This window comes from Orycteropus afer, unplaced genomic scaffold (assembly GCF_000298275.1).
Source record: "Orycteropus afer afer isolate SDZICR_OR568_19922 unplaced genomic scaffold, OryAfe1.0 scaffold00164, whole genome shotgun sequence".
Classification (NCBI taxonomy): Eukaryota; Metazoa; Chordata; class Mammalia; order Tubulidentata; family Orycteropodidae; genus Orycteropus; species Orycteropus afer.
In genome coordinates, this window is record NW_006921751.1 from 4,969,529 (window position 1) to 4,984,161 (window position 14,633).

General features: G+C 42.3%; 1 protein-coding gene across 1 annotated transcript in view; it reads right to left on the minus strand.

The window, feature by feature from the left end:
• AK5 (adenylate kinase 5) overlaps window positions 1–14,633 on the minus strand; it is a 483,936-nt gene that overhangs the window by 56,573 nt on the left and 412,730 nt on the right. The window contains exons 11-12 of the mRNA XM_007946496.2: window positions 12,039–12,202; window positions 9,009–9,125 (exon numbers count right to left, since the gene is read on the minus strand). Coding sequence (XP_007944687.1) covers window positions 9,009–9,125; window positions 12,039–12,202 — 281 coding nt within the window. The remainder of the gene's footprint in view (window positions 1–9,008; window positions 9,126–12,038; window positions 12,203–14,633) is intronic.

Here is a 14,633-nt window from a genome sequence, read left to right on the forward strand (position 1 = left end):
AACAAAGTCTGGAAGATTATATATTGAAATGTTAATAGGTGTTATCTCTGGAGATTAATTAGTCTTTGTCTTATATGTTTCTGTAATGTTTCATATCTACATAATTTTCATTTTTATGATCAGGAAAAATACAAGAAAAAATTTAAAGATTTTCAAAAAAGTAAAAAATAAACCCAACAATTTATTGAACATCACATGCAGGCTTATAAATATGTAAGGCACTTTTCAAGGATTGGGAACTCTGATGGCGTGGTGTGTAAGGCATTTGACTGCTAACCAGAAGGCTGGTGGTTCAAACCCACCAGCCACTCCTTTGAAGGAAGACTGGGCAATCTACTTCTATAGAGATATTGCCTTGGAAACCCAAGGAGGGCTTGCTATGGGTTGAAATAGACTCAATGGCAGTGAGTCTTTTTTTTTTTCAAGGATTGCATTCCAATAGGTATTAAAACCAAAAACCAAACCAAACCCACTGCCATTGAGTTGATTCTGACTCATACCAACCCCCAATGGGTTTCTGAGGTGGTAAATATTTACAGAAGTAGATTGTCCCATCTTCCTTCTGTGGAGTGGCTGGTGGGTTTGAACCACCAACCTTCTGGTTAGCAGTCAAATGTCTTAGGCACTGCACCACCAGAGCTCCTTATACATACTGAGGTAGGTATTTTCAATCTACATTTTCTGGAAGAGGAAACTGAGATATGCAAAGTTAAATGATCTGTCTACCAGCCAGTGAGTTGCAAAGCCAGGCTCTGAATATAGGTCTTTTAACACCAAAGTCACTAGAACCAGGGGCTCTTGGCTGGAGTGGGCATGGTGATCAGAAACCCAACTCCTCCCTAATCTTCTTTCCATCTCCTTTTTCTCTGTCTCTCTCTCACACACCCTGTGCTGATACCCTTACCCTTCTCAATATGCCATATGAGATAAAAATTCTATAGAAGACATCTTAAAAATTCAATGGGGAAAAAATTTACCCTTGAACTGGAAGATACGATGGTAACAGAAAAATGACACATACCTAATGCTATGGACATTAGTTTGCCCTTGGCCTTTAGCATTGTCATATATAGTAGCCAAGGAAATCATCAAAGGACCTTGCATCTCCAAGAACTCAGCTATAGGTAGGTATGCACAAGAGTCAGCTTAACTGATCTAAGTGGGTTTTTCAATCAGCAGATGGTCCAATGCACCAAGCCTATCAATTTCTATGAACTAGAAGGTATGGTGAGCTCTCTGTAGGCTGCATTCACAGACCTGAATGGCCTTCAAGCACAGTTGTAGGCTTGATGTACATACAATAAACCATGCTCTCAAGCAGCTGGTTGCACTGAATCTCTGTAAGAAATCAGATGTCTCTATGTGTCTTTGCTAAACTTCATATTAATTTGCTCATAACTTGGACGTTGTTGTTGTTGTTAGGTGCTGTCAAGTCAGGTCAGAGTCATAATGACCCTATGAACAACAGAACAAAACACTGCCTAATCCTGCACGATTCTCACAGTTATTGTAATATTTGAGCCTATTGTTGCAGCCACTGTGTAAATCCATCTCATTGAGGATCATCTTCTTTTTCACTGACTCCTTTGGAAGAGATTGTGCAAATGGGATCCTTGTGGGCATACATAAGTCCATAGTAGCTCATTTTGTTTGTAGCATTTCTGTTCCTCTGGTCATGGTTATAGCAGGTGCTCATTTTGGAGGGTTGGGTATGTTCCTCTTGTACACTTGCCTAATCAATATTATTATCATCTAAAATTACTACACCAGGGGCAAATCAGGGAGCTCTGGTGGCACAGTGGTTAAAGCATTCGGCTGTTAAAAAAAAGGTCAGCAGTTCAAAGCCACCAGCCATGCTTCAAGAGAAAGATAAGGCAGTCTGTTTCCATAAAGATTTATAGCCCTGAAAACTCTATGGGCAGCTCTACTTGGTCCTATAGGGTTGCTACAAGTAAAAATTGACTCAATTGGAGTGGGTTTGGCTTTTTTTTTTTTTTAATTGTGATTTGGGTGAAAAGTTTACAGACCAAATTCACTTTCTACACAGCAGTTCACATACACTTTGTCTCATGACTTTGACCCAATGCAACAGGTCATTTTACCCCAATGCAACAGGTCCCCTCCCACTTCCTCTTGATAGTTACCTCTTCCCTGTGTTCATCCCTCCATGCACTCCTGCCCCCTGAGTTGTCTCCCTGTGCATAAACAGCCCTTCTTTCTCCCATAATTGTTCTCTCTAAGGAGTGTATCCACCTCAAGTAAATGCTCAACTCATATGTCTGTCTTTTGTTTGGCTGGAAGCCACAGGTGTAGGTTCAGTTCCAGACCTGAAGGGCAGCTAGTGGTCATAGTCTCAGTGGTTCCACCAGGCTCTATCAGACCAGCAAACCTGGTCCCTCCCCCCTTTTTTTTTTCCAAATGATTTTGAGTTCTGTTTCACATTGCTCTCCCTCACTATCCAGAATCTCCTACATAGATCCCCCTCTGAGTGGTTGACAGTGGTAGCCGGGCACCATCTAGTTCTGGTCTCATAGTCGTACAGGCTGTGGGTCACATGGTGTACCAGTCCCTAGGACTAATTGTTTCCATGAACCTTTGGTTTTCTTCATTCTTCTTTGCTCTGGGTGAGGAGAGACCATCGTTGCATCCAGATGGCTGCTTGCAAGCTTGTAAGATCCCAGTCACTACTCACCAAAGTAGGAGGTGGAACAATGTTTTGTGCAGTGTGTTATGCCAATTGAGCTTGATGTCCCCTGCAACTATGGTCCCAAGGCCACAGGTTCAACTACTCACTTCCTCTGGGTAGCTGGCTGTGACCAAGAAGTGACTACAACCTTGTCCCTTGTCAGCTCAACTATATAACTGGGTTGTTTTTTTTTTTAAGGGACAATGTAGTGTTATTGATTGTCTGCAAGCTCCTTCCTGCAGTATGTAAAAGGCTCTTAGTGGCTATCTAAAGATCTCACTTGAGTGTTGTTGTCTATTTTGCAATGGGATCATGAAATTTAGCATTGGTTGAAACTGTCTAGTCACCATGTTGATGATTCTTTCTCTCCCTAATTCTAGTTAGGCTTCTCTGTCACATTCTAAAGCCTGTCTGCATGGAAGCCACACAGGAGAGGAAGTTTTGCTTTATGTTGGAAGATTGTATGGATGATGTGAACTCATATTTACCCAGAGGCCAGGGGCAGATCAGTTAGTCATGGAAAGCCCTTAACTGGTATAAGGAAAAGAGTAAGGGGCGACAGAGTAGGGATTTTAGAAGTTTGTGTAAAGTGTGATTTAAAAAACGACTGACTTTAAAACTAGATGATATTTTATAGACTTTCACAGCTTATAAAACATGTTTATGTACATATCATTTGATGCCCACAAAACCCTCTAAATAAAGTTTGACAAGTACTATTCTCCACATTTTACAGAGAAGAAAACAGAGGTTGGATGATGTTTTGACTCTCTAATGCTGCTCTAACAGACATACCACAAATGGATGCCTTTAACAAACAGGGATTTATTCCCTTATGGTTTAGGAGGCTAGAAGTCCGAGTTCAATGTGCCAGCTCTAGGGCCTGGGTGAAAGCCCCTCAACCTTGGGTTTTAGGTCTGCCTCTTGCTCCTGGCTCACTGAAACTGGAGCCTTCTCTTAATTCAGGCAGCTGCTGGATGCTGAGGCTGACAATCCCAAGGTCAACAAATAAAATGGCACAGTCCCAAGATTACCAAACAACATGGCAGGCAGGCCATTCGTTCAAGTCAAGAGACAGTTTCAAGATTGGCAGGAAACATGGCAGACTGCTGAATGCAGACTTGGCTACTCGTGCAGGGTCCAAGCATGCCAAGAAGCTCCAAGACCTTTCTCAAAGCTGACTTTTTATATACTGGAAGCAGACCACATCCCTAAGGCAGCTACTTAGCTGCTCCAGTAGTTTCAACCATGGAGTTGATTGCCAGTTTCATCATAGGGCATAACTATATCCACCTGCCCAGCCAAGTTGACACAAACTTTATCACAGGTGACATATATAGAGTCACACTAATGTGTGGCAGAGGTGAAAATCCAATTTTTTGACTCCAGATCCCAGTTCTTGGACCACATGAGTGATGTCCTTTAAAGATGTCACCTTGGGAGGCTCTACATGGATCCCAATAGTGCTGTCATTGCTCAAACCAGTCTGCAACCTACAGGCCTAAATCCTAGGATTTGCCTTCAGATCCAGTTTAAAGAGCCCTTTTCTGGTTACCTAGTGCCTAAGGCACTTGACTGCTAACCAGAAGGCTGGTGGGTTTGAACCTCAGAAGGAAGATGAGGCAATCTACTTCCGTAGTGATACTGCCTTGGAAACCCAAGGAGGGGCCGCTATGAGTTGGGTCCGACTCTACAGAACATAACAACAACAACAACAACAACAGTGTCGCTCTCTGGTGGCATAGTGCCTAAGGCATTTGACTGCTAACCAGAAGGTTGGTGGTTCAAACCCACCAGCTAGTCCTTGGAAGGAAGGTTGGGCAATCTACTTCTGTAGTGATACTGCCTTGGAAACCCAAGGAGGGGTTGCTATGAGTTGGATCTGACTCAACAGCAGTGCGTACATTTAGTGCCACTCTGATAAGAATATACCGCAAATGGGATGCTTGAACAAACAGGAGTTTATACTCTTACAATTTGGAGAATTTAAGTCTGAGTTCAAAGTGCCAGGCTCTAGGGACTGGGTGAACGCCCCTCAACCTTAAGCTTCAACTCTGCCTCCTGCTTCCGGCCCACTGAAGCTAGAGGCTTTTCTTCACTCAGACAGCTGCTGGCTGCTGAGGCTGACAAGCCCAAGGTCGACAAGTAAAAAGGCACAATCCCCATGTTACCAAACCACACAGCAGGCCATTAATTCAAGTCCATTAAAAGTCCCAGGATTGGCAGAGCATTGTAGGCTGCTGAACAATGACATGGCTACATGCAGGGTTCAAGCACACCATAAGCTGCCACCATTCCCCAAGACTTCTCGTTATATACAGGAAGCAGACCACATCCCTAAGGCAGCTACTCAGCTGCTTGTTGTAGGTCCCACCATGGAGCTGATTACCAGTCTCATCATGAAGAATACTACATCCACCCACTCAACCAGCCCAGCCAAGTTGACACACAAACTTAACTACCACAAGCCCCAAAAGGAGACTAAAGATTACCATATTTTTTTTGTTGTTTGCACTTAGTATTTGACCTCCACCCTTTCACACACACACACATACACACATACACAAAGATGCTCATCTTTACTATATGTCTTATTTACCACACTTGTATATAAATGATCCTTGACTATTTGGGGTTTTTAAAGAAAGTTATATTACCTCTGATAGCATTTTAACAAAAGGATTTTTTTTTTTTTACTTAACTTTTTTTTTTTTAATTGTGATTTGGGTGAAAATTTACAGAGCAAATTCACTTTCCATACAACAGTTTACATACACTTCGTCTCATGACATTGACCACACTTTACCACAATGCAACAGCTCCCCTCCCACTTCCTCCTGATAGTTACCTCTTCCCTGTGTCCATCTCTCCATGCACTCCTGCCCCCTGAGCTGCCTCCCTGTGCATAAACAGCCCTACTTTCTCCCATGATTGTTCTCTCCAAGGAGTACATCTACCTCAGGTAAATGTTCAACTCATATGCCTGTCTTTTGTTTGGCTGGAAGCCACAGGTGTGGGTTCAATTCCAGACCTGAAGGGCAGCTAGGAGCCATAGTCTCAGTGGTTCCACCAGGTTCTGTTGGACCAGCAAACCTGGTGCCCCCTTAAAAAAAAGATTTTTGAAAAAAAAAAAATTCCCAGCATTTTCAAGCAAGTACACGATCTTCTAAGATTCGGTTATGCCTTTAATTCAACAAAAACCTAATGAGTACTGGAAGTTTTAGTGCTTAAAAAGTTAGTTACACCCTTTGAAAGTTACACCTGCCTTTGGTTTTCCCAATCTCCTCCTTGATACTCCCAGGGCTCTTCTTACCTAAGTTTACAAACAAGATAAGTGTGAAATCACCAGGTAGCATGCCAGCCACTCTGAAGCCTGAACTTCAGTATATGTTGTTGCCTCTGAAGCAGTTAGAACACCTTTTCCATTGTATTTTAAGAGTATGCTTACATACATGCCAGTCTCCACCATGCTAACAACAATCTCAAGGGCCTGGACCATATCTTCCTCATCTGTGTATCCCCTTAGTCCCCCAGACTAGTATATGCACCAGTTCTGAGGTTGTTGTTGTTGTTATGTGCTGTCGAGTCAGACTCTACTCATAGCAACCCCTCCTTGGGTTTCCGTGGCAGTATCACTATGGAAGTAGATTGCCCCGTCTTCCCTCCAAGGAGTAGCTGGGGGGTTTGAACTGCCAGCCTTCTGGTTAGCAATCAAGTGCCTTAGGCATTACACTACCATAAATGCCCCGTTCCTCTCCTACTCAAATTGTACCCCAGTGGACTTGTCCACAGTCTGGAAACTGTCTAAGAGATTGGAAAAAACAAAAATGCAAAAACAATCAGTCTAATTCCATTTGCTAAAAAAAAAAAAAAAAAAAAAAAAGATTTATATTGAGATCTGCAGCTCTTGAAGTGGTTTGTTTCATGGAAAGATACTCATTAAAATTCTGGAGAGTGAATACTCCCCAAGTCAGCTCTGGAATAGGGCTGAAGAAAAGCCCCTGGAACCCATTACAGTCATAAGCCACACAAATCCACTTCTCTCGTCTCTGCTCCCCACACCCTTGTTGATGGAGGTGCTGAGCAGAGCCATAAAGGCCAAAGGATAGCCAAGGTAGGGCCAAGGCCCACCCGTGCCAACTAGACTACTCTGCTTATACATGGTTGGGGAATTTTTTCTTTGACTCTGTTGGCAAGTAGGAAACATAGGAAAAGAGGAGCAACAGTATCCTTTCACCTTTTAAATACCATCTTGTTGTTGTTGGCTCCCAATGAGTCAACCTCAATCATGGGACTCCATGAATAATGGAAGAAAATGCTTCCTGATCCTGTCCCATCCTCATGCTTGGCTGCGGATCGGATTGTCATGGTACATAGGGTTTTCACTGGCTGAACTTTGGAAGTAGATCAAAAGGCTTTTCCTTGTAGTTTGCCTTACTCTGGAAGCTCTGCTGAAATCTTTTCAACATCACAGCAACATGCAGGCCTCCACCAACAGTTGGGTGGTGGCTACGCGTGAGGTACTTTGGTCAGGAATGGAAAGTGAAAGGTGAGGAGTCTTACCATTGAACCACCAACACCTCCAGATACTATCTAGGAAAAAACAGTAGCTCAGAAGGAGGTCAAACTAAACATAAGTATAATCCACCTTAACTAACGCTGCAGTGTTAGAGATGGATGGAGATGGGTTCTCAGTCTTAGTCCTACAAGCAGTTGCAGAAGGACAGAAAGAGAATGGACTGTTGAGTCATACAGATATGGATATGAGTCTTTGTCATTTACCAGCTATGTGACAAGTCATTTAATCTCTCTGGGCTTAATCCAGGAGCTCTGGTAGCATAGTGCCTAAGGCATCTGATTGCTAACCAGAGGCTGATGCTTAAAACCCACCAGCCACTCCTCAGAAGGAAGGTTGGATAATCACTTCTGTAGCGATACTGCCTCAGAAACCCAAGAAGGAGTCTCTATGAGTAGGATCCAACTCGATGGTGGTGAATTTGGCTTTTTTTGGGGGAAGTCCTTAAACCATCACCTTTCAGCTACTAACTAAAAGGGTGGCAATTTGAATCCACCAGCCATTCCATGGGAGAAAAGATCTGGCTCCTGTAGAGGTTACAGGCTAGGAAACCCTACAGGGCAGTTCTATGCTGTCTTATAGGGTTGTTATATGTTGGGAATTGACTCAACAACACCTAACAACAACAACAATCTATCTCAAAACCAACCAACCAACCAACCAACCAACCAACCAAATAAATAAAAATGAGATAGTGTATGTGAAAGTGTTTTGTAAACTAAAGAGATATTGAAGTAAATATTAATTCTTTTTCTGTTCTGGAATCTTTAACACATGTAGACGACTGTGCCCCTCTTTCTTTTTTTTTTTGTAAGATTAGAGATAATGTATGCAAAGTTTTTAGCACAGTAGCTAGCTCAGAGCAGGTTCAATAAATGGCAGTAACGATGCTTATGATTCACTGCTCTTCCCTGAGAGCGATCCAGAGCCCTCTGGGATCTTCCTTCAGAAGGAGAGATGGGGGTTAGGGAAGTTAGGGGGAGGGAGGAAGAGGTGGTACATACTTATTGATTCTGTCTGTCCAATATCCATTCCCCAATTTTGTTGCAAGAGCATCTACATTTTTTTTCCCTTTGGGTAATTTCCCTGCCTTCTCTCAGTCTATGTAGTTCAGGTGAAGTGCCTCACTTTGTTCCTTCTCACCACTGGTGCTCCAGGCTGGACCAAGCAGCACATTCTATTCCATTTTCCCCTTGGCCACCGTGCCTGGTCTAGTGATGGCTGCATGACCTAATCAGGACAATAAAACTCAACCCTGGGTCTTTTGCAATATATAGGGTAGAATATAAGCCTGGAATAGAACGAAAATGAGGCTGACACAAGGAAAGAAAATCTAAGAGATGAGAGAAAGCCAGATGATGGAGGAACATATTTGAATGTCTGGATCTAGCCATGACGGAACCACCCCTGGACTTTTTCATTACTGGAGTCAATAAATTCCACTCCAGCCCCTCCTTTTTTTAAATCAAACTTTCTTTTGTGTGTGTGTGTGTGTGTATGTGCTTTAGGTGCAAGTTTACAGAGCATAGTTTGTTTTACATTAAATGTTTCGTGTACATTTGGTTTCACTCTCCAATTACCATCCCCAACCCTAATCCAGTCTCCTCTTCTTTGTTTTTTTACCTTTTTGTAAATGAAAATTACGATTAATATAATTGGAAAAGGGATAGATGCTGAATTTAATACCCTAAACTCAATGATGTCCCCTATTTCTCTTTCTGGATGCTCCCTGTAAAAAACTCTTACCTTGCGTCCAAACTCTTCCCCTTGTTTCACTTCCCGAGGATAGCCGTCAATCAGGAAGCCTTTGGTATCACTGAGGCTGGCTATCATAGCCTCCTTCAGGAGTGCCAGAACGATGCCCTGGTGCAGAGGTAAGTGAATGGTCAGGACCAGAGCTCTTCCACAGAACAACAGCAGAATCACCACACACAAACACACAAGCCCCAGCTGTGGAGTGTGCTCAGCCCCATGGTGGTCCCATGTGTGTCAGAGTACATTTGTGCCCCATAGATTTTTCAGAGCTGATTTTTAGGAAGTAAATCACCAGGTCTTTCTTCTGAGGTACTTCTGGGTGGACTCGCACCTCTAACTTTTTGGTCAGCAGCTGAAAGCATTTACTGTTGTACCACTCAGAAACTCCAGAATCTACTCATTAGAGAGGAGGAAAAGATTCAATTAAGATTAATAAAAGACAGCAATAAACCATATTTCATCAATTCTAAGTCCTACTTTTTTTTAATGTCTATGAAATTGGTAGGTATCTGGTAATCAGTGCTGGCACATAGTTTAATTGTTACTATTTTTTCTTACTGGTATATTTTTACAGGAGTGTCTTAAAATGAGCTCTGGTGGAGTAGTGCTTAAGGCATTTGATTGCTAACCAGAGGGCTGGCGGTTCAAACCCACCAGCCACTCCTCAGAAGGAAGACTGGACAATCAACTTCCATAGAGATACTGCTTCAGAAATTAAAGGAGGGGTCACTGTGAGTCAGATTTGACTCAATGGTCGTGAGTTTAGTGTTGGTTTTAGTCTTAAAATAGACAGCATCTTACATTAGATGAAATATGGTAGCTGTATTTCATACGGTGGCCATCCATGAATTAGGATGATTTAAAATGATAGTTTTAAAATTAGACAAATAATGGTATAAAATGTATTTCACTGGTAGTCTTTTTCCAGTAAACGTTTTATAGTATTTAACATCCAGTTATTTGAGAAGACTTTTAGTAGATGTTAAGTAGCATTATCTTTTAAAAACATTGTTTTCTCTGTTAATTTTAATACAGGCTTGTGGAAAATGAAAGAGAGATGGAAGCTTGAGAATAAATGTAGGAAAAATGCAATCAGCTGCCAAAATGAGTGGGATTCCTGTCTCTGGCTCCCTGGCATCCTCTGGTCTTTGGCAGAGGCTTGTGGGATGCAGTCATCCCATCAGAAGGGTGGTATGAATCTACTCCTAGATAATTGTGAATTAACTCCTCATGAAGTTTATTTTCTAGTGAGGAAGACAGAAAATGATGAACAAACAAAAACATAATGAAAAGTTAGCTAGAGATAACTGCTGTGCAAAATAAAAGCAAGGCAAAGAAACACAGAGTGCTGGAGGTGCTATTTCAGATAGGGTGGTTAGAGAGAACATGTTTTGATAAACTGTGACATTCAAACAAATGTGAATGAAGAAAAGGAGCAAGCTGTGTGACTGACTGAAAGAAGAGCACTCAGGCTGAGGAAGGAGCAAGCGCAAGGGCCCTGAGGCAGGAGAAGCCCGGTCTGTGGGAGGACCAGAGGCCAGTGGCTGGGTGGGAATGTGCAAGTTGAGAGTGGTGGGAAATAAAGTTGGAGAGGGAGTCAGAGGCCAGAGGATGTGGGGTCTTGTAGGCCATGGGACAAAACAAAGCAAAAACAAAACAAAAAACCCCAAACCAGTTTTTGATTCAATTCCACCTCACGTATGCCAGATTAGAACTATGCTCCATAGGGTTTTCAATGACTGAGTTTTTGACAGCTAGACCTTTCTTCTGAGTCATCTTTGGGTGGTCTGTAGCCAAGCACGTGAGATGTTTACAGCACCCAGGGACTCTGTGGGCCATAGAAAGGACTCTGGATTTCATTCCAAGTGTGGTGGGGAGCCAGTGGAAGGTCCTAGGGAAAGGGAAAATGCCACCATAATTCAAAGGCATCAATTCTTCTTTGGTCTTCCTTGTTTGTTGTGCAGCTTTCCCATGCACATGAGGCAAATGAAAACACATTGGATTTTGTCAAGCGCCGCTTAGTTCTCAAAGTGATGTCTTTGCTCTTTAGTACTTTAAAGAGGTCTTTTGCAGTAGATTCAGCCAATGTTATATGTTGTTTGATTTCTTGACTGTTGCTTTTATGGTGTTGGTGTGAATTCAAGTAAAATAAAGTCCTTGACAACTTCAATCTTTTCTCTGTTTATCATGTTGTTATTTGATGGTCTAGTTGTGAGCATTTTTGTTTTCTTTGTGATGAGGTGTAACCCATCTTCATCTCAGTAAGTGCTTCAAGTCTTCTTCACTTCAGCAAGCAAGAGTGTATCATCTGTATAATGCAGGTTGTCAATGAGTCTTCCTGCAATCTGATTCCATATTCTTCTTCATACAATCCACCTTCTCAGATTATTTGCTCAGCATTCAGATTGAGTAAAATGAAGAGTTCAGTGCCTTGTTAAAGGGAGTTAAGTTTCAAAGACATGCATAGAAGTTTTGGGGAAGCTGAACTCCCTCCCTTCTGAAAATGACAGTTATCCGTTACCCATTTCCTCTTCTCTGTTTAGTAACATAATATTCCTTCACACCCCAAGTTTTAATAGGGCACCTAGATGCTCAGAGACAGACTGTATTTCTGTATTCCCAGTTTCCCCTGCAGTTAGGTGTGGCAAGCAAAAGTACATAATTTCTGGGTCATTTCCTTAAAAAGAAATTGTGTGATGTTCATTTCCTCTCTCTTCCCCTTCATGGAGCTGGAATGTGGATGTGATGGTGGTGACCCAGCTTCTACCATTTTGGTGAGGATAACACTCAAGGGACCAGCAGAGAACAAGGTGACTGAGACAACTGGATGACTGAGTAGGGCAGAGGTACTATCTGCTTTGGACTTCCTACCTGCCTCTGCATTTTTAAATAGCAGAGAAATAAAGCACAGCTATTGTGCCTTTGAGTTTCTTTGTGCCAGAAGCTTAGACTAATTACAAGACTCCAAGATATTTCTCCAGCCATGAATGGCAGCTGTGTAAGGCAGGTGGTGTTGCTTACCGTGGGCACCAGGTCTCCTCGTTCCATGATGTCTCTGATCAGTTTGCTTCTTTCAGATTCTGATGACAGCTCATTACGCAGAAGCTCACCAGTCGAGAGATGTGTAAATCCATATTTTTCCACCAGCTTTGTACACTGTGTGCCTTTGCCAGAGCCAGGGCCACCTTGAAAAGAAATCATGTTGTTAGTCATGCATCCCAAATCTGGCACCCCAATGCTTCACTTACCAAGCATGTATTGAATACTTACTATATACAAGGATCTCTGGTGGCATAGTGCCTAAGGCATTTGAGTGCTAACCAGAGGGCTGGTGGTTCAAACCCACCAGCCATTCCTTGGAAGGAAGACTGGGCAATCTACTTCTGTAGCGATACCTCCTTGGAAACCCAAGGAGGGGTTGCTATGAGTTGAATTGTTGTTTTGTTTATATACAAGGAGATGTGCTGAGAAGTATGAATCAGATCAGAGTCCTTAGCTTCAAAGAGCATAGTGTCTACGGCAAGAGGTGGCAGTACAGAAAAACAAGTCAATTACTATATGGTGGTGTAGTGGTGAGGAGTTCAGTCCAGAGGAGGGCACAGGACCCCACTTTCACAGGGTTGCAAGTCATGGAAGTTTCCTGGGGGAACTGAATCCACTCACCCTGCTCATGTGCAAAGCACTGACTACAGTGCCTGATACATAGCGCTAAAAAAACGCAAGCCATTACTTTTTAAAATAAATGGTTTCATTCTTACAGAAGAGTTGTAAGTACAGCACAAGGACCTTTCTGAAACATTTGAGAACAAGTTGCTGATTTGATGTTTCATCACCCCAGGACAGTTAGTGTTATTTTCTACAAAGAAACACATCCATCCTCCCACACAACCACATTCTCAGATGCCACTCAAATTTCAGCTGAATTGTCCCAATAAAGTCTTCTGAAGTCAATGAAGCAAGTTCATAGAATCACACACTGCCTTTGGTTGTCATGCCCTTCTGGTCTCTTGGCATGGATCAGTTCCTCAGTGTTTCCTTGACACTTTTGAAGATTATAGGTCACTTATTTTTGTAGATTATTTCTCAACATTTTCCTGTTGTTTTCCAGCTACTACTAATAATTCTGAGTATCTGCCCTTTCTTTTGATGAGCATCTTCAACTACTTTTCCCTTGCTTGTTACGTTTAACTAGTTGCCAAATCTTACTGATTTTACATCTGACAATAATAATACCTGAACTTTGCTAAGTGCTAACTGTGCCAGTCACTTTTGTAAGCATTTTATGTGTACTAATTTAAAACAAATTTAAGAGGTAGGCACTGTTGTTATTGTTAACTGAATTGCCTTAGACTGCATAGCTAGTAAGTGTCTGTTTTGGGGTTCTCTAGAGAAACCAATTCATATATGTATATGGATTGGTTCACATGACTGTGTTGTTGCTAGGTGCCATCGAGTTGTCTCTGACTCATAGCAACCCTATGCACAGCAGCATGAATCACTGCCTGGTCCTGTGCCAGCCTCGTGATCCTTGTGCCAGCCTCACGATCTTGCTATACCTGAGCCCATCATTGCAGTTACTGTGCCAATTCATCTTGTTGAGGGTCTTTCCCGGCTTTGTTGACCCTCCACTTTACCAAGCATGATAGGTGAGACGAAGTCTGGCCATTCTCGCTTCCAAGGAGCATTCTGGCTGCACTTCTTCCAGGACAGATTTGTTAGTCCTTTTAGCAGACCATAATACTCTCAGCATTCTTCTGCAACAACACAACTCAAAGGCATCAACTCTTCTTTGCTCTTCTTTATTCATTATCTAGTTCTCAAATGCATAAGAGGTGATTGAAAATACTATGGCTTAGATTAGGCACACCTTAGTCTTCAAAGGAGGGAGCTCTGGTAGCATAGTGGCTAAGACACTTGCCTGCTAACCAGACGGCTGGCGGTTCAAACCCACCAGCCACTCCTCGGAAGGAAGGTTGGGCAATCCTACTTCCGTAGTGATACTGCCTCGGAAACCCAAGGAGGGGTCGCTATGAGTTGGGGCCGACTTGACGGCACATAACAACAACAACAGTCTTCAAAGAGACATCTTTGTTCTTCATCACTTGAAAGAGGTGTTTTGCAGCAGATTTGCCCAATGCAATACGTCATCTGATGTCTTTACTGCTGCTTCCATTGGTGTTGATTGTTATTTTCTACAAAGAAACACATAGATCTTTGATTAAGTAATATGAAGTCCTTGACAACTTCAAACTTTCCTCCATTTATTTTGAAGCTGTTTATTTGACCAGTTGTGAGGATTTTTATTTTCTTTATATTGAGGTGTAATCTATACAGTCTTTAATCTTCATCAGTAAGTGCTTCAAGTCACCCTCACTTTCAGCAAGCAAAGTTGTGTCACCTGCATATCACAGGTTCTTCCTCCAATCCTGATGCCATGGTTCTTCTTAATATAATCCAGCTTCTTAATTATTTGCTCAGCATACAAGTTGAATAAGTATGGTGAAAGGGTACAACCCTGACACACTCCCTTCTTGATTTTAAACCATGCAGTGTTCCCTTGTTCTGTTTGAACAACAGCCTCCTGATCTATGTACAGGTTCCTCATGAGTACAATTA